The sequence below is a fragment of the Emys orbicularis genome, chromosome 9 (assembly GCF_028017835.1).
Source record: "Emys orbicularis isolate rEmyOrb1 chromosome 9, rEmyOrb1.hap1, whole genome shotgun sequence".
NCBI classification, from domain to species: Eukaryota; Metazoa; Chordata; order Testudines; family Emydidae; genus Emys; species Emys orbicularis.
This window is the reverse complement of record NC_088691.1, coordinates 41,185,867-41,206,196: the sequence shown is the minus strand read 5'-3', so window position 1 is coordinate 41,206,196 and position 20,330 is coordinate 41,185,867. Positions and strand designations below refer to the sequence as shown.

The window sequence follows — 20,330 nt, the reverse complement described above, 5'->3', positions numbered from 1 at the left end:
CAGATGCTAGTTTTGGGGCACCTCCACGGGCCACATATGGATATATGTGCTCTACAAAATGGCATCTTCCATGCAGCATGACCTTGCATGTACAGTGCATGCAAGGTCATACTGTGTGGAGGATGCCATTTTGCTCTACATGATCATGGACCATGATCTTGGATGGAGGACACCATGTTGTAGAGCAGGATCACTGGTGATGGGGATGGTGATGTCACTCACTAATGTATCTGTTGCTTTCATAGCCGGAGAGCTGTGGAGATGGCTTATCGTATTCATCCATGGGCTGGTGTGTGTCTCGGCCATCCTGATGTTCACTGCTGCTGTCTTCTGGATATGGGAAGAAGGTAGGCCCACCCTGGTTCTCATACTAAAGGGTATGTGTGCAGTGAATGAAGCAGATGGAACAGATTGCAGAAGTGAACGTACTCTTAGTCAAAGGAGCAGGTTCAGCCCTAGACTCAAAAAGCAAAAGCACCTTATTAATTTCATACCTGGAAGATTCAGAGGCAGGATGTCACCCTGTCACTATAGCATGGGTTATATGGACTATAGAATCATAAAATCAGCAAAAGGGGAGGAAAGGCAGGAGGCCACTGTACATATCCGAGATGGGAGATTTGAAATTAAAGCTCTAACCAGCACTTACTCCCAGAAGATGGCAACCACTTTTTCATCCCCGGGCTCCTCCTTTATCTTACTACAGCCAATGATCCAAACTTTTCCAAGCTGTTTCCCTAAGCTAGATGGGGCTACATGAGGGTATAAATCACTGCACTCGTAGGACATGGGAGGGGGCCTAAAATGGAGTCAAAGAGCCACTAGTAAGTAAACCTGTCTTCCCCGCCGGGGTTGAGAGAGGTGCCCCTAGGATAAGTGCCCAGGTCTCCAATTTTATTATAAAACCGGAAGGAAGGAAGAGAAAGAAAGAAAATCATGTCCAGCTCTTCCCATATTGCCGTTCTGGCCTCAAAGCAGGACAGTACCAATATTCTGGTCAGCACTTAAACACACCTTCAAACATGTGCTTAAATCCCACTGAAGTAATCAGGACTTTAACTTGTATTTAAAGCTAAATATGTGCCTAAGTCCTTTTGTAAACTGGGATCTCACTGACTCCTTCCATACCACCTCACTCGCTTGGGACCCCCATTCCTTAAACCTGCACTGTGTTCATGCCACACAATTAATAACAAGAAACTTTGGTTCTGGCAGTCCCTTATTAGCTTAAACAGATTTTTAAAAATAGATTAATGTTTTTTCCATAACTTTTTTTCCCTTGTGGCATCCCTGCAGGGTGGAATTAAGGTTGTTTGGGTGCTTTAACTATATGTTTCCACACTCTATCGTGTTTGGTTGTTTTTACATCTAGCCTTAAGTAGGAATCTCTTGGGTCTGTAAAGCTTTTGAGGATGGGATGTTTATTATTGATACATATTCTCATCCTTAACTCCAGTTTAACATGTTTTGGCTGGCAGTTATTAAACCACAGTGAAACAGAATTAACCAAAACAGCCCTTCTGTCATCTTAACTGAGACCCAATCCTGCTACTTACTCCATCTTGGCAGACCTCCAAAGGGACACCTTGTGGTTGCAGGGGTTTGCCCAGGCAGAGTGATTTGCAGAACCAGAGCCTAATTGTAGGTACAGCAATTCTAGTTTCATTCCCTATTTCTCCACAGGTCTCTCCACAGCCCTTGTATTGTATATGATCTTCCTCACGTGGATGATCATGGTAACGCTTCTCATAAGTGTGGTCTTGGCAATTTGTCCCCAACACCTTGAGATGTTTAAAAAGAAAACAAGTAAGTAATAGGTTATTTGTACACGTACCTATATATGTGTGACATTTAAGAGAAGATTAGACAAACATCTGTCAGCGATGGCCTATGTACAGTTATTCCTGCCTCAGTACAGGCAGATGGACAAGAGGATCTCAAGGCTTCTTCCAGCCCTACATGTCTGTGATTCTCAGAGTGAGTGGTGTAGCTGTAATATATTGTAGCAATTATCATTGGTTACACAGTACATTTCTTGAAATGCTGAGCTTTGTTGGCACAGTTGGTATGAAGCGTGACAACTAGACTCCCCCAGTTAGTGGCCTTAGGCCTGTTTTTTCCAATTCTAATTGTCCTCATATGAGCTTAACACTGCGCCCTACTTGTGGAAGGTAAAAGACTTCTACGTGCCCGTAAGAGACGCTAGGTACGTTCTCAGGCCGACTTGCCTCTCCCATGGCTGCACTGCTACTTTTGGCACAGTAGCGCAATGAGAGCTAATGCAGGTCTGTCTCCTCAAGCTGGGAATCACACCCCCAGCTCAGAATGTAGACGTATCCTATATGTTGAGGGCAAAGTTTTGGCTGCCCGTGTGTGTGGCTAGAGGGAGAAGAATGTACAAGGAAAATCCCCCCCCCCCTTACCCCTCATCTTTCAAGGAGCCAGACACAATACTGACCCAGCAAGAAGCTGTGCAGTTGGCTAGCATGCCTGCAGAATTCCATAGCCAGCAGGACTGTGATGCGGGCAAGGCCCCACACCTCCTGAGCAGCTGCTAGCATTTGGCAGCAGATTAAGTGCACTTTGTACCTTTCCCCCTTGCTGGCTGATACTTTGCCTTAACGTTTGCCCATACCTGCTTTGCCTTAAAATGTTAAACAAAGAAAACATATGTACAGAGAGCTTAACATCACATAACATGTTACAAAACTCAATAAACTATTGCAGACCTGTTGACTCCTGTTGCTACTTGCTGCACCGAAGTCTCATGAGCGAGCTGAGATTCACCATGGGTCACCTCAAGAATCAGGTTTCAAAGGCTTTTGCAATTGTACAGGAAGCAGGAATGATCCTACATACAAAGAGAAGAAAAAAAAACAATCTCCATCTATGTTCAATTGTGTCAATCAAATATGGCAGCATTTTATTATTTCTTTTCTCTTTCCTAGTGTACCGTGTCATTCTGGATACTGCAGCTCTTGGGGGAGTGATTCTAGTTGTGTTGTTTGCCATCTTCCTTACACAGAATATCCAGCATCTCCAAAGTAAGCCCCCATCCTTCATGGATTAAAATTTATACCGTGTGTTTTCCTGCAAAGATGCATTTTTTTAAAAAAAGGGAACTTATTTATATTTGGTGCAAAATAAAGATTTCAAGTCCTCCCCACAGCCCATGGCAGCTGAGAATCTCCATAGCACTAAATACTACAGGGACCTTTGGGCACAGCATGTCCTCCCCATGTCTAGCCCGGTTCCCGGCCAGCCTTCTACACCAGGGCTTGCAAAGAGGGTGTGGTGTTCTGTCCCATCTAGTGGCACCAAAACCACTTAGAGAGAGCTAAAGCCAGGTGGCTTTTAGCTCATGCGGTAGAGGCTCATACACTAAGCTCCAGAGGTCCCTGGTTTGATTCCCAATGACTGGGGTCTGTTGGTGTTACATATGCACTAAGCACCCAGGCGGGCAGGGCCGGTTTGTTTACCTGCCGCGTCCGCAGGTTCGGCCGATTGCGGCTCCCACTGGCCGCGGTTCGCCACTCCAGGCCAATGGGGGCTGCGAGAAGCTGCAGCCAGCACATCCCTTGGCCCGCGCCGCTTCCCACAGCCCCCATTGACCTGGAGCAGTGAACCACAGCCAGTGGGAGCCGCGATCGGCCAAACCTGCGGACGCGGCAGGTAAACAAACCGGCCCGGCCCCTTCAGGGTGCTTACCCTGGTGAGCCGCGTGCCAAAGGTTGCCGATCCCTGCACTACTGCATCAGGAGAATTCTTCTCTGCCAGCTGCAGGGCTTTTACAAGCGCCTGAGCCCCGGCCCTTGTGAAACTCAGAATCCCAGCTGCGGAAATTCCCCCGAGCAAATAAACTAGCGACATGGTATTTCATTCCTTTCTTCTTTTGACCTCCAGGAAAAGGCTGCTCACCATTTTTTGACAACACAGCTGCCATCCTTATCACTGCTGCAATTTCTCTCCTTATTCTTCTAGCGCCCTTTGTGTGGTGTAAGTATCAACCCTGCTCATTTCATGCATATTTTAAAGCCTTTTAAAAGAAATATCACTGTTACAGCATATTGCACCATCCATTTTAAATATTCCTTATTTCCCGCAGGAGTTATAAAGAAAAAAGATAACTTTATAAAGTAAATTAGAAGGCAAGGGGAAGTAGATGAAATATACTGCCCTTCTACCATCATTTAGTGAGAGCTGGGATGGCAAATATCCCTTTAACTTGGAATCTTCTTTGGGGTTAAAATTATAAATATAAAAATTATATAAATTATAAAAAACATACATCAGGCCTCCCTTAAACTGAGATTCACCCCATGCAGAGAACTAGCACCAGGGTCTATGTGTCACTGATTTCCCACTTATGCCCTTTAGCTCTAACTCCCAACTATTCCCAGAGCTGGCAGTCCAGGCTTTCTCCTTCTCCTTCCCTCCTCATGGCTCCTTCTGCTTACACCCTCACTCCCCCATGTCTCAGTGCAGCACAGCAGGCAGGGATAGGAGGTCAGTACAGCTGCTTTCCAGTCCTAAAGCATCACATTTCAACCCCAGGAAGAGGCCACAGTATGAGGGAGATTAAGCCAGTAATTACAAAGCAATTCTGGGAGAGAAAGAACTGAGGGAAACACTGGATCACTGTGGGAAGAGCCAGCTGATGGGCAAAGAGAGGCAACAGCGAAGGGGAAAAAAGAGATTGGTGACAATTACATGGTGCGCCGGTGCTGTTGGTTATAATTTCCTTTCAGAGCGATTGACGTTGATCCTGTTGTGATGGGAAGGGTCGGATCCCTTCTAGCAGAAAATGATTTTATTGCCAGAGCTGCTGATACATGTGTGTATGATGATATAAATCCTCTAGCTTCAAAGCACATAGATTTCATTTTATTGGACCAGGGAAATAATAAGGGAGACACAGGCAGGTATGACTTTGATTACACCAAAATGCCAAAAACTAATTACTTCAGCCATACCTCTTCTTTACAAAAATGTTTTGCAAATCTTCCTGTTTTCTCTAGTATTGCAGCAAGACGATAGTCTTTTGGAATTTGGATCAGTGAACCACTCTAAAACCCCATTTTCTGAAGGGTTCTAGTTTCACTTTCATACCACAGAGGCTCCAGTGACTTTCTCGATGTAACATCTTTTCCTTCTACTGGGTTTGATGTTTATATAAAGCACTAAGGCGGGGTTAATCTGTCTATGCTTTCTAGATCACAGGAAGAAAAAAAGCCAAGAAAAGAATCAGCAAAAAAGAGAACCTGTAGAAGTAAGGATGCAGTGCCCCAGAAAACCTTTTCATTCGACTTTGAAAATATTCTCATTGGTTCTCCATAGTACCACAAAAACTGAGAGATCCCTCAATTCAGCCAGAACTTTTTTGAGCTTCCAGTACTTCAAAACACTTTACAACTGCTTGTGTAAATATACACCAACACACAGGACTATTGTTTAACATTTAACAGTAAAACACCACATCTTTTTAGGCCAGGAAGAGAAGAATTTCACATGGAATTGAAAAACTGAGAATTTCTGGAAGCAAAATGTAATGAAATAAGATGGACTGTAGCCAGGACGGTGGGATCAGCTCTGCTGCTTTTCCAGTGGCACTCTTTCCATTTTTCATGACCTGGCAGAGAGGAGTTGTGAATTTTGCATCTGCTCTGGATGACAATGCATCTAGGAACACAATGCCTCCAACACCATGCTTGGCCATCAGTGCAGTTCTGACATCAGGCTAGATTGTAGAGGTGGCAATACTCGATTTCTTGCACAGCCCCCTGCAACTCAGCAATAGCCTCTTTGTCTTGGAAGGAATTGTATCCCATACAGAAACACCAATGCTAGTTCTGGCAGCACCTGTTTTCTTCCTGGAGCTGCTCTCATCAAGAGCTCTCGTTCCCTCTGCTGTCTGAGGAGGTGTCATGCCTAAGCTCCTGGAAGATGTCCCTTTGTTGTCCAGGCCTGGAGGTAAGGTGTGAAGAAATCAAAGGTGCAGCACAGGAGATTAATTAGCACACACAAAATCATATTGGATAATCAGAAAGAGATTAATTTGATTTGCCACCAAACTGTTGCCTTCCTGTGATATTGTTAGTGACAAAATTAAGCTAAAGGATTTTAAAACCATGAATTAAAGGGTATCATATTATTTTTTAATAATATGAACTCAGAAGTAGTTTTATCTTTTAAACTAACACAGCAATATAAATATAATCCAAAGCAAAGAATGAACAAGTAATTGAATTAAGAAATAATGCTTATGGTGTCAGCATTTGTGATTGATTAAATGTCAAAAGGATAGCTGAGGTATTGGATGCATTGCAAGTTCCATTTACCTAGACGTTTATAGCTTGAGATTGCTTCCTGTTGGAGAGGTATTAACTGAATCCTGGCTTGGGCTAAATACATTTCAAACTATTATTATCAAGTCAACAGGTAGCAATCTCAAATTATTACAATGTATTATACTGAGGTATACTCTTTCCTCTCAGACTAGAGCTCAGCATGGCTATTATGAATCCTGAAGACACCTGATAACATCAGAATCTTGGCAGTTCTTTTAAAAACAGGTTTCTATCCCTCATGGTTGTGAAGAAGAGCTTGAAACATGAGCCTAGTGTAACTGATACAGTGAAGCCTGCCTGAGTTTGCAGAGAGCCTATAACAATAGACCTGTGGACTTGTCTAGATGAATAATCAGTTAGTGGCATGGTGGGGCTCCACAGGGACCTGGATTGACTTAATCTGGCGCTGATGCCTTACAGCCCACTCTGCCAGCCCCATCCCCTCCTGCCATTTTCATCTCCTTAGGTTGATCAGGTGGCATAGAACTCGCCATCCCATCTTTTAAAACACCTGAGGATTCTTCTACATCAGAGGAAGCCCCACCTGCCACTTCAGGGCAGCTTTCTGATGCGGGATGCTGCATGAACACCACAAACTGGTGGAATGGGAGCTATTTATGGTGTCTTTAGTGCATGGTTTTTCTTTGTGTTCATGTAAAGGCCATAATGTGTATCATGATGACAAATTTTATTTATTCTTATTCTAGCTATAACAGTCCTTGGATGACCAGAGCTGCAGAACTGACCAGCCAGCAAGCACGGTTAAAGGGACACTTGAGGTGATAGCTAACATAGCTGAACAAATTTCAAACATTTTTACATTTTCATTGCTTTCCTATGTAGATACAGTTAAATGAGGCTCCAGAAGCCGAAAGCCAGGAATGAAAGGTATGTATCCTCCAGGTCAGTGGTTCTCAGGTGGGATCATGAGGCAGTATTAAGAGTATCAGAACTTAGGATACAACATGGTTTCTGCTTAAAACTGAATTTTTAGTCCTCCCTTCAAACCAAGATACAATGATCTGCTTGAGATTTGAAATGCTCATTCAAGACCCAGGGTAGAGTTTATAATACAAATTTGGAGTCTCATAGCCATGTGTTTGTGACATACAGCCACCCTCAAAACAGAACCCATGAAAATAAGGTCATTTTTTGTGTGTAAGAGATAAGGATTGATCAGGAGACAAGAGATACCTGGAGGGAAGATGTTCTCTTCTCTCCCTGCTTCCCCTCTCTCCCCCGAACACTTTGTTCTAGAAGAAAGTCACTTACAGAACAATGGGGGCTGCGGGAAGCGGCGCAGGCTGAGGGATGTGCTGGCCACCACTTCCCGCAGCCCCCATTGACCTGGAATGGTGACCCGCGGCCAGTGGGAGCTGCGATTGGCCGAATCTGCAGATGCTGCAGGTAAACAAACCATCCCAGCTCGCCAGTGGATTTCCCTGACGGGCCGCGTTCCAAAGATTGCTGTAGGCTGGTTGGCCGGGGCTCGTTCCCCTACAGGGCGGCGGGGAGCCAGACTGCCTCACTACTTTGATCAGGTGTGTCAGGGAATTAGCTCGGCTGTGCCGTAAACAGTCAGCAGCTCCGGCCCTCTGGCAGGGGCTGAGCAAACAGTTCAATATTAGCAAGCCCAGGCCCTGGGTTAGGGCGGTGCAACAAACAAACAGTCAGAACAGCAAACCCCAGGCTCCTGGCTCTGAGCAGCCGGGGAGAGGGGGAGACTGCCACCCGTGAGGTGGGTGGCAGGGGGATGCAGGCCCACACACCCCATTGTGTCCCAGCCCAGGGCCCTAGCAGCGGCAGAAAACCCGCTGCTGTGTCAGTGGGGATCCTGACCACAACACACTGACATTGGCTCTGGCAGTGTTGCTGCCAGACTCGGGTCAGCTGCCCCCGGACTACTTCCTATCTCCCCCTCTAGAGGTACCTGGGTCTGGACGGCATCCTCCGCGGAGTCACACCCCATAGGCTCCTCAGGATAGCTGGCAAGCGGTTGGTTTGGCAGCTCCTCGGGGTAACTGGCACACGGTAGGCCTGGCAGTTCCTTGAGGTAATGGGCGAGCGGTAGGCTCAGCAGCCTCTCTGGGCTCGGGCTAGTATCAGGCGTTGGCTGGTCTGGCCAGTCCTCGGGTCGGCCACCAATCGCGGTGGTCTCCCCACCAGGAGCTACGCCACAAGCGTCTGGTCACTCCGGTGGCTGAGAGACAAGTGAGCTTTGGAGTCGGGCTTTTATACTTCCTGTCCTGCGCCTTGACCTCTGAGGGGCGGGCGCAGGGTTTGCTGGCACCGCCCACTTTGGCATCCAGAGAGGCTCATCCCCTCCGGGGCAGCAGGGAGCCTCGCTACAGTTTCCAATTCCTGAAGTAGACTATATAAAAGTGGCACCTTATTCAGCAGTTCTGCCTTTTTTTCCTGTAAACTGAGCACATTTGACAGGGAATCACTGAAGTTATGTCTACACTGCAATAAAAAAAACAGTACCCAGTCACAGAGCCCAGCTAAATTGACTTGAGCTTGCAGGGCTACAAATAGCAGTGTAGACATTCAGGGTCTGGGCTCTGAGACCCATCCCTCTCATGAGCCCAAGTCAGCTGAGCTGGCCCAGCTGCAGACATGCTGTGGGACTTTTATTACAGTGTAGATGTACCTTGAGAGTCAGTCACTTTTCAGAGTAGAATCATGCTCTGCTCACCATGCTTAATGTATCCCATAGGCTGGTAATGGATCGCTAGAAGGTACAAGATTTCATGGTTTGAGAATTTGAAAGATGAGATGGGGGAAAAACCTCCAAACTACCTGTCAGCTTCACTTGGCACCTAGGCCAAATCGGTGTGGAAGACTTACATAGAAGTTTTCTTCAGACTTCTTTCCAAAGATTTTTTTTCAGAATAATTCATCTTCATTCATTCTCTACTGAGGTAAATGAAGAATTCATTCCCCACGTTCATTCAGTCCTGATCTTTTTCACACTATTCCTTCAACTGATCTCGATCAAGGTTAGAAATAGACCAGTTTTCCCCAAAAATCTCATTTTGAGCTAGAAATGGACCTGCAGTTTTGCCTCTCAAGTTTATGGTAAGTATGAGTGAGAGTGGGAAACTGTGTGTGTTGTGTTGGGACAGTTGTTAGTTTGTGCAGGTAATAAATGGTGTATGCTGTGGTGAGGGGCTGTGTGTGTTAGTTGTGTTGATTTGTATGTAGAAAGAGTTGAGCTGGGAGATTTGTATTTTGTGCACGTGACAGTTGGGCACACAGGTTGGGCAGTTGGTCCACCTTCAGTGCAGTCTCCCTCATACAACCAATGAAATTGCTGCATGCAAACTAGCTTGTAGAATAAGGGTGGTGATTGGTTGTATCACCCTGATATCACAATGGTCTAGGTCTCTTGGCATGGCACATTCCATACTGTAGCTGTACACTGCACAAGTGTGATTTGTAAATTCAAAATGGCTGAGAACTTAAAAATGGAATATTAACATATCGCAAAACTCAGTGGTTATTCCTCCTGGTGATATTCTGAACAAAGTGCTCTCAGCCATGATTGCAGCTGTTTCCATTGCTTCACACTGACTCAGAGCAGGCTCCGGCATAACAATCCTATTATATAGACTTTCAAAATTTCTGGTTGTCGTAGGGTTTCTCTCACTTATCTTGTCACTGAGTGCAAGAAACTAAATAATATCTGAGGAGAGCTGGGGTGTGTGTATGTTCCTTTTAGCCCCCTCCCCTTCCTTTTTCCTTTTGCCAATCCATTACTTTTCAAAACGTCTCAAACTTTTGCAAAAGTTATGGCATGGCAGAAGAAAAAATGTAAAGTTACAAAGAGGTGTCGTTTCATTTTTCTTGTTGCCACTTTTCTGAATTTCAACTTTGATTCTGCAAACATCTTTCACATGCTTAACTTTACTAGTGGGAGTAATCCAATGATTTCAATGGAACTACTCAGAGTAGTAAAGTTAAGCACATTCATACGTGTTTGTAGAATTGGAGCTATGAGGGAGTTTGGAAAAGGTGTGTCAAAAGGGAAAAAAATGGAAAAAGTGAAAAAAAACCCCACAACCCCTCTAAACAAAATCTTGGCATTCATTCTGTTTCAGTCAGTGGCAAAGGAACAAGAAAGAAAGTGGGTGGGAGACCGTGCAGTTTCAAATTTTAAAAAAGTTTACTTTTGAGGAAAAAGAGAGAAGGGGAACGTATGGGGTTGTTTTTGTATTTAATTGTTTTTCTCACCTCTTCCCGTGAAGAAGGAGGAAAAGTGTTTGTTATAGAAATGGGAGGGAAAGTCTGAAAACAAGTGTATTATTTCAGTGGCCAAAAACTAAAATAAAATGAAAAGTGCAATTCAGAAGTAAACAAAATGAAACTTTTCCATCTCATTTTGAAGGGGACAGAGGTGAACGGCTAGAATGAGGTGTGTCTTGAAAGGGGGAGTGTGAGTGCAGGGATTAGGGAGGAGATAGCGGTGGGGCTTACTCCAGTGTTTGCTGGGCAGAAAGGTGGAAAAATCTTATACAGATGGCCTTTTGTGGGTGGATTGTGTGATGTGTATTCATAGATTCCAAGGCCAGAAGGGACCATTGTGATCATCTAGTCTGACCGCCTGTATGACACAGGCTCTAGAACTTTCCCAAAATAATTCCTAGAGCACATATTTTCGAACAACATCTAAAACATGTTGGTGTGTTGTGAGCGTGCTGGTGTGTTGATGGTGCAAAGGTGTGTGAGATGTGGATGGTGCAATGGTGTGTTGGAGGAGTGTGCATGTTGGTGTGTGTGTGTGTGGGGGGGGGTGTTTGGTACAATGCTCTGTGATATTTTTTAAAAAGGAGTGGAAAACTCCTTAATGGTGTAATAGAAGACAGGCTGGAGAGCCCGAAAATTGGAGCCAAGGAATTCTGATATAGAGATTTTTATATTAGATATATATTCAATCTTCTTGATATCTTATTACTTAGCTTTTTATCTTTTGAAAAGATACTGGGTTTACTGGGTTGGCGTGGATTTTATTTTCAAAGCTAAGCAGTGTGCATGTTCCCCTTAGCCTGCTTTCCATTGTCATATCACTGTGGCTTGCCATAAATAGAAACAGTGGTTGCTAATTTCTATTTTGGTAAAAATGGCTGGTCATTGCTTTGTCACCAGACTATCTTTGGTAACCCAAGCCCAGATCCTCAAAGGCATTTAGGTCATGGGAGTTAGGCACCTTTGAGAATCTGGACCCCAGTTTATGTATTGGCAGGACATCATTCTGCTCTCTCTCTTTTGCTTATAACAGATATATTTGTATTTTTCATTTAATACTTTAGTTTTTTGTTTTGGTCTCCTGGGCATTTTTCCGATCGCTGCCTAGAGGGTCAGAAAGGAATTTCCCAGAGTTTTTCCCCTCTTTAAAAAGAGGGGTTTTCCCTCTGGGTTTTTGCCTTTCTCAGGAGAACTACTCAGGACTAAAAATATATTTTGCCAGTTTGACTCAGTTAATTTGTTGCTAATTTGACTCAATAAATTCACTGACAGTTGGGCTCAATAAAAAACTTTCATTTTTATAACTGAACCTACACTCGGTGCCTTTTATTTCATTTGTATCATTAACCCCTGGACTGCTGTCTGATCACAAACATGTCTGAGAAAAAGATTTAACATAAGATCTATTTGAATACATGCAACACTGCAGGAAAAAACTGGCTCCACACAGTGAAAATGGAGCAGAGGAGCCTTTCCCACGATGCAAACTACACCTATTACCATTAATCCCTGCGGCGTGTAAAATCTTATGCTTGACCTTGAGGCATCAAACCAAAGTCTTTTACTCCATGATAGGTAGTAGCTGCGCATGTAACATACACTACCCATGTTCCATGCATGATACTCACACAGCATCTGGGTGAATGCTCCACTCCCATCACAACCAGTATTTTCTTCTTAGTTTATGTTGTAATGTGACATCCAAGTTGCTCCGGAGGCTTCCTGGGCAGTTACTTACTGTTCCTGCAGGTAGGTCAGTGCAATTGAGCTTCTTTTCCCCTCCCGCACCTGGAGGGCATGTGGTGAAAGAGTGTCTTGGCTCCCTGCCACTTGATGCATCATGGTTGGGCATCAGAAAAGAGAGTGAGGGAATGGTAACCAAGAGTAAGAGAGGGGACACAAAACCACAGGATTCTACCTAAACCAACCCCCTGTATTTTCACTCACAACCAGAGGAAAGTTGAGGAGGTGCTAAGTGGTTCTGGAAGCACAACTGGCTGCTAGGCCAAAGAAGGCATTCCTTTCTTCCAAGTAAGTAAAATCATTCATGAACAACCCTACAGAAAGAAATGGTGTGTAACACAGCACAAACATTTCCTACCTTCAGGGCAAGCCACTATGAACATTACAACTGCTTGGAAAATAGGTCTTTTTCTCCTGTGGTTTTGTCAAATCCATTTTTCATTTTCATCTAACTTTTCACTGGAAAAGGTTGACTTTTTCACAAAAATATTGAAACTAAAAATATTTTGGTCAAAACTAGAATGTTGATTCAAAATGGCACTGTCCCGTATCATGGAGTTTGGTCCTACACTCCCATTCTTTTCTCTGGGCCAGACTGTTGGGCCAAATCACATTTCAATCATACTGCACCACCTTTTCCCCTTTGGTGAGCGGTGTGGGTGCATCATAGGAATCATGGCCCATGGTGCCACGTGACTATGTAGTCCAGATAGAGATCCCAAAGAAGAGAATGGGAGCAGAAGGCACCCAAATTACAATTTGTACAAAGCATGGAGCCACCATTTTGACTAAAATACTTCAGGTTTTGGCCAAAACATGTCAATTTTCAGGCATTCCTTTTTAATGACAAAGTAAGTTTTTGCAGAAAGATTATTTTAGCAAAAAAATTTGATAAGTTGAAAACCCAAGTTTTGTCAGAAAAATTTCAACCAGCCTTAATGTCCGCTGACCAACACTACAACATACACTTGCCTACAACAGCAAACAGAAGGAACAGGGGCAAGTAATACAGAATAAAGAGAGAAACCTAGTGCACTATAACAGTTCACCTCACACAGAGAGAGCTAAACAAGGGAAACCACCATCTAGCTCTTCCCCACTGGATAGGAATGCCCGGTGGAGGGATAGTCTCCCTGACAGGACAACGGAGGGGAACCCACCAAGTGGACAGCCACCAGTGGTAAGAAGAGGGGCAGCTTGGACAGTGAGATGACGTCCATGGCACTTGAGCCTTGCATGCGACTCCCCCTCTCAAACCTCCCATATTGGGTAAGGTATTAGACAGGTCTCCAGGTAGTATCATTCTGGGGGCCTTAGACTGGTCCAGGAGATTCTGCACACAGAGCTACTAGAACTCTTTACAGTAATCCTTTTGACTTCCTTTTTGGTCATTATTTGACTTAATTTACACCTGTACAGAGCAGGTGCTAAGATCGTCTTATGAGGACAGGGCTAGCTATCTTGTAAGACTTCTGTTAGCACAGAGAAATTACATTTTCCTGTTATATTTGCTATTTCATCATCCAATTTGGCACACAGTAAACCCCAATACAGAAAACTGTCTTTTTAACTGAAGAAAGCATTACCTTCTCCCATCCCCATGTGTGGAGAGACGGAGGTACTCTGAACCACAACACACACCTTTTGGGTGATTGGTGTAGCTGTTGGATAGAAAACAAACAATCTAGAGAATTCCAGAATCTAAATAGCTTATATGCCCATGGCAAGCAGATAGTGTCTACAAATTTTTTGCAGCTCACAAGTAAGGGAAAGAGCAAATCAATAGCAGCGAGGGGTTTTTATTTAACTATCACTTTTCAATAATATTGCAGGCACATATAAACACTAAAGCAAGACAGATGCATATTATAGATGAACATAAAATGTATTGCACCCTCTACCTCACAGCACCCCCCTGAGGTAATATAGATTAAGTAGATAGATAAGTGAATAAGTAATCTAGAAGTGTACAGGACCATTAGAAGTATATATTAAAACTACTGCACATGACCAAATGCCATTGTATTTTTTTCTTCTATTAGACAACCGTATCTAGATACTAGCGCCAATGTTTTCAAACTTGTGTGTCTTCAGTAGGAGATAAGAGGTTAGCTCCTCTGAAAAAATCAGTCTGCTTCTATTTATGTGCCTAAATATGGTTTGAGATGACAAACTTTAGATGCAGCAGGTTTGAAATTTTTAGTCTTAAATTTTGTTTAGTTTTAAAAGTAGTTTTATTAGATTGTAACACGAATGGAAAAAGGAAAAAAATATAACCAAAGATTACTTTAAATGAAATAGCTATATAGGAATTAAAGTATGCATATACTTTGCATACATATATGAATGTGTTACATGCTATACACAACATAAAGAACTGATCTGCTATCCTTCCCCATGAGGGAAGTGGGATCTTTCTAGTCTTCTCAGTGGTAAGAAAAACAGCGGGTAACCTAACCTAACCGACACTCCATATTCCCCAAATGAGAAGCATGGAAACTCCATTTACCTGCATTTTCCCCTCACCTACACTATTGATTTTTCCATCCCCCAAGTCTCTCCATGCAAGGGGACCCCCCTGGAACTGAACTCCGTTCTGCCTGGGGGCACAGGTGTCCTGCACCGACTACTGGAACCTTGCCTCCCTGTATGTGCAGCTGCTCTGTCAGGAGAGGGGCAGGGTTACCCCTCCTTCCTCCTTCCCAATGTTACCGCAGTTTCCTTTTGAACATTATCTTGTCAGTGCCTCCCTGTCTTCTCTGTGCCGCTGCTGTATGTTTTTCCCTAACTGCAGCCACACATCACACTAAAGCAAGACAGGTATCAGAGGGGTAGCCGTGTTAGTCTGAATCTGTAAAAAGCAACAGAGGGTCCTGTGGCACCTTTAAGACTAACAGAAGTATTGGGAGCATAAGCTTTCGTGGGTAAGAACCTCACTTCTTCAGATGCAAGTAATGGAAATCTCCAGAGGCAGGTTGGAGATTTCCAACCTGAATCAGTATGGAGATAACGAGGTTAGTTCAATCAGGGAGGGTGAGGTGCTCTGCTAGCAGTAGAGGTGTGAACACTAAGGGAGGAGAAACTGCTTCTGTAGTTGGATAGCCATTCACAGTCTTTGTTTAATCCTGATCTGATGGTGTCAAATTTGCAAATGAACTGGAGCTCAGCAGTTTCTCTTTGGAGTCTGGTCCTGAAGTTTTTTTGCTGTAAGATGGCTACCTTAACATCTGCTATTGTGTGGCCAGGGAGGTTGAAGTGTTCTCCTACAGGTTTTTGTATATTGCCATTCCTGATATCTGACTTGTGTCCATTTATCCTCTTGCGTAGTGACTGTCCAGTTTGGCCAATGTACATAGCAGAGGGGCATTGCTGGCACATGATGGCATATATAACATTGGTGGACGTGCAGGTGAATGAGCCGGTGATGTTGTAGCTGATCTGGTTAGGTCCTGTGATAGTGCTGCTGGTGTAGATATGTGGGCAGAGTTGGCATCGAGGTTTGTTGCATGGGTTGGTTCCTGAGTTAGAGTTGTTATGGTGCGGTGCATGGTTGCTGGTGAGAATATGCTTAAGGTTGGCGGGTTGTCTGTGGGCGAGGACTGGCCTGCCTCCCAAGGTCTGTGAAAGTGAGGGATCATTGTCCAGGATGGGTTGTAGATCACTGATGATGCGTTGGAGAGGTTTAAGCTGAGGGCTGTAGGTGATGGCCAGTGGAGTTCTGTTGGTTTCTTTTGGGGGCCTGTCTTGTAGCAGGAGGCTTCTGGGTACACGTCTGGCTCTGTTGATTTGTTCCTTTATTTCCTTGTGTGGGTATCGTAGTTTTGAGAATGCTTGGTGAAGATCTTGTAGGTGTTGGTCTCTGTCTGAGGGGTTGGAGCAGATGCGGTTGTACCTCAGTGCTTGGCTGTAGACGATGGATCGTGTGGTGTGTCCGGGGTGGAAGCTGGAGGCATGAAGGTAGGCATAGCGGTCGGTGGGTTTTCGGTATAGGGTGGTGTTAACGTGGCCATTGCTTATTTGTACTGTGGTGTCCAGGAAGTGGACCTCCTGTGTAGATTGGTCCAGGCTGAGGTTGATGGTGGGGTGGAAGCTGTTGAAATCATGGTGGAATTCTTCCAGGGTCTCCTTCCCATGGGTCCAGATGATGAAGATGTCATCAATGTAGCGTAGGTAGAGAAGGGGCGTGAGTGGACGAGAGCTGAGGAAGCGTTGTTCCAGGTCAGCCATAAAGATGTTGGCATATTGTGGGTCCATGCGGGTGCCCATAGCGGTGCCACTGGTCTGGAGGTATATATTGTCACCAAATTTGAAATAATTGTGCGTGAGGATAAAGTCACAGAGCTCAGCAATAAGTTGTGCTGTGTCATCATCAGGGATACTGTTCCTGACAGCTTGTATTCCATCTGTGTGTGGGATGTTTGTGTAGAGAGCCTCTACATCCATGGTGGCAAGGATGGTGTTTTCTGGGAGGTCACCAATGCATTGTAGTTTTCTCAGGAAATCTGTGGTGTCACGGAGATAGCTGGGAGTGCTGGTGGCGTAGGGTCTGAGTAGGGTGTCCACATATCCAGACAGTCCTTCAGTGAGAGTGCCAATGCCCGAGATGATGGGGCGTCCAGGATTTCCAGGTTTGTGGATCTTGGGTAGTAGATAGAATAACCCCGGTCGGGGCTCTAAGGGTATGTTGATTTGTTCCTGTGTTAGTGTAGGGAGTGTCCTGAGTAGATGGTGCAGTTTCTTAGTGTATTCCTCAGTGGGATCTGAGGAAAGTGGCCTGTAGAATTTGGTATTGGAGAGTTGTCTGGCAGCCTCCTTCTGGTAGTCAGACCTGTTCATGATGACAACAGCACCTCCTTTATCAGCCTCTTTGATGATAATGTCAGGGTGGTTTCTGAGGCTGTGGATGGCATTGCGTTCTGCACAACTTAGGTTATGAGGCAAGCGATGTTGTTTTTCCACAATTTCTGCCTGTGCACGTTGGCGGAAGCATTCTATGTATAGGTCCAGACTGTCATTTCGACCCTCAGGAAGAGTCCATGTGGAGTTCTTCTTCCTGTGTTGTTGGTGGGAGGGTAGCTGTGTATCAGTGCGCTGTTCAGTGTTATCTTGAAAGTATTCTTTGAGTCGGAGGCGGCGAAAGTAGGCTTCCAGATCACCGCAGAACTGTATCATGTTCGTGGGGGTGCTGGGGCAAAAAGAGAGTCCCCGAGATAGAACACACTCTTCTGCTGGGTTGAGTGTGTAGCTGGATAAATTGACGATATTGCTGGGTGAGTTAGGGGTACCCCTGTTGTGGCCCCATGTGCCAGGTAGGATTTTAGACAGTTTACGGTCCTTTTTCCTTTGTAGAGAGGTGAAGTGTGTAATGTAGATCTCCTGTCTTATTTTAGTAAAGTCCATTTGTGTGGAGGGTTGGTTATTTATGAAAGTCTCCAGGTTGGAGAGCTCTTTCTTGATGTTTATCTGTTTGCTGTATAGGATGCTGATCAGGTGGTTCCTCAGTTTCTTTGATAGTGTATGGCATAATCTCTCACTGTGGTCTGTGCAGTATGTAGAGGGACAATGATCCCTCACTTTCACAGACCTTGGGAGGCAGGCCAGTCCTCGCCCACAGACAACCCGCCAACCTTAAGCATATTCTCACCAGCAACCATGCACCGCACCATAACAACTCTAACTCAGGAACCAACCCATGCAACAAACCTCGATGCCAACTCTGCCCACATATCTACACCAGCAGCACTATCACAGGACCTAACCAGATCAGCTACATCATCACCGGCTCATTCATCTGCACGTCCACCAATGTTATATATGCCATCGTGTGCCAGCAATGCCCCTCTGCTATGTACATTGGCCAAACTGGACAGTCACTACGCAAGAGTGACACAAGTCAGATATCAGGAATGGCAATATACAAAAACCTGTAGGAGAACACTTCAACCTCCCTGGCCACACAATAGCAGATGTTAAGGTAGCCATCTTACAGCAAAAAAACTTCAGGACCAGACTCCAAAGAGAAACTGCTGAGCTCCAGTTCATTTGCAAATTTGACACCATCAGATCAGGATTAAACAAAGACTGTGAATGGCTATCCAACTACAGAAGCAGTTTCTCCTCCCTTGGTGTTCACACCTCTACTGCTAGCAGAGCACCTCACCCTCCCTGATTGAACTAACCTCGTTATCTCCAAACTGATTTATACCTGCCTCTGGAGATTTCCATTACTTGCATCTGAAGAAGTGAGGTTCTTACCCACGAAAGCTTATGCTCCCAATACTTCTGTTAGTCTTAAAGGTGCCACAGGACCCTCTGTTGCCTTTTAAAGCAAGACAGATGCATATTATAGATGATCATAAAATTCATTGTGCCTCTACCTCACCTTCTCCAATGTAAACTCACCCTTAGTGCTTTTATCACTCAGAGAAACCCCACTCAGTGGAAACGTGGTGTGAACTTGCACCTACGAGATCTAGGCTCATTTGGGTGGGATTCTCTGCTCCTGTACAGCTGGAGTTGTTGGTGTCTGTGCAAGTGGAGGCGAAATTCACTGCTGCAGCTCAGGCCCAGTGCCCTCCTGCAGCTCCCCCTTCACTTCACTGCAGCTGCTGCTTGCTTCAGATTTTGGGATGAAATAGCAGTTACAGCCCTTCCATACTGGTCCTACAGTACAGTATTGCCCCCAAACCAACCAGCCATCCTCAGCCCTCTCATAAATTGACTTTGGGCTGGCTTAGAATCCAGTTCTGCTGCTCACAGCGGGTGCCCAGTCACTCCTGTGCAACCACTCATCTGGTCAACCCCTAGCACAGGCCCTATGTGGGGCTAACGTGGTGCAGAGAGTCTTGCACCAGCTTCTGTCATCAGAGGCTACTTTCAACCAGAGGCAAGCAAACCCCACTGCAGAACCTCTGCAATGAGTTCACGTCCTCACCCCACCCACTGCTACTTACCTCGTAAACACTTCCAGTGCTCTTGATTATATTGCACTAAAATACCACCTGCATACTGAGAGCCTCTTCTGGAGGGTGGGCCATAGAACGAGGAGCCAGTTTATGCCTTTCAGAAGGCAAGACAAATATTTAGGAATTGGTTGGTGAAAATGGTTAAATGATATCACATCACAGAGTATTGTATTGACAAAGCAATGTACAACTCCTCACTCCACCCTAAAAACAAAAAACAACCTCCTCCTCCCCCAAACTATGACTTTCTACCCACTCAGTGGCTCCCTCTTGTTGAAAAATATAAAGAGGCTGACACTGGGGTCTAAACCTTTTCCAGTGATTTCAAAGTCACAAGACAATTTGGGATGGAAGTTACAGGTAAGTGAAAGCAGCAGAATGAGATAGTACTCTGAGTATTTCAGAGTGTGGTTCTGCTCTGAGAAGAGACTGTCAAAATGGCATTATGGGATTTCAAGTGTATTGGAGCTCACCTACCCTAGTGTACTTCCTGATGTAAATGAGATTAGGCCCTTGTCTCAGTGATTCCAAATCACATTTGCTCACATTACAATATATTCTTAACTGCCAGCCCTGCAAACCTGAAAAGTTTGAGAATTTGAGTCAGTCAAGTTGGTTCTTTTCTGGGCAGTACATCATCACCAGAAATAAAGACTGTGTGGTCACACTCTAACCTCAGTTTCACCTAAAACAACCTATTGTCTTCCAATTCTGCCCTCAGTTTTGGCTAGCAACTCTATTGAGCTACTTTCCTACAGGCATGCTGGCTCTGTAGGACAAAGGAGGGAAGAGGGTAAAGCAGACTTAAAGCTGCCCTAGGACTTGCTCCTGCAAGGGGGAATTCTCAGGTGGTGTAGATAACTCTATACCACCTTTTTCCTCAGCCTCCCACTGTATAGGAGGATGTGGTGGGATTATGTCAAGGAGATGAAGGGCTATGGATGGAGTGCATTGTGCAATCCCAGTTGGTGTAGTGCCACTCAGTGGCAGATCCAGTTTGTAACAGCCTCAGAAGTTACCCTATATTGAA

The 20,330-nt window shown here is 44.8% G+C and overlaps 1 protein-coding gene across 1 annotated transcript in view; it reads left to right on the top strand.

The window, feature by feature from the left end:
- The window catches only part of LOC135884059 (uncharacterized), a 39,577-nt gene extending 27,670 nt beyond the window's left edge, over positions 1-11,907 (top strand). Inside the window, exons 7-13 of the mRNA XM_065411353.1 lie at positions 246-347; positions 1,684-1,806; positions 2,949-3,044; positions 3,904-3,996; positions 5,214-5,970; positions 7,055-7,235; positions 8,272-11,907. Of these exons, the coding sequence (XP_065267425.1) occupies positions 246-347; positions 1,684-1,806; positions 2,949-3,044; positions 3,904-3,996; positions 5,214-5,455 (656 nt within the window). The 3' untranslated portion in view covers positions 5,456-5,970; positions 7,055-7,235; positions 8,272-11,907. The remainder of the gene's footprint in view (positions 1-245; positions 348-1,683; positions 1,807-2,948; positions 3,045-3,903; positions 3,997-5,213; positions 5,971-7,054; positions 7,236-8,271) is intronic.
- Positions 11,908-20,330: the final 8,423 nt, after the last annotated feature.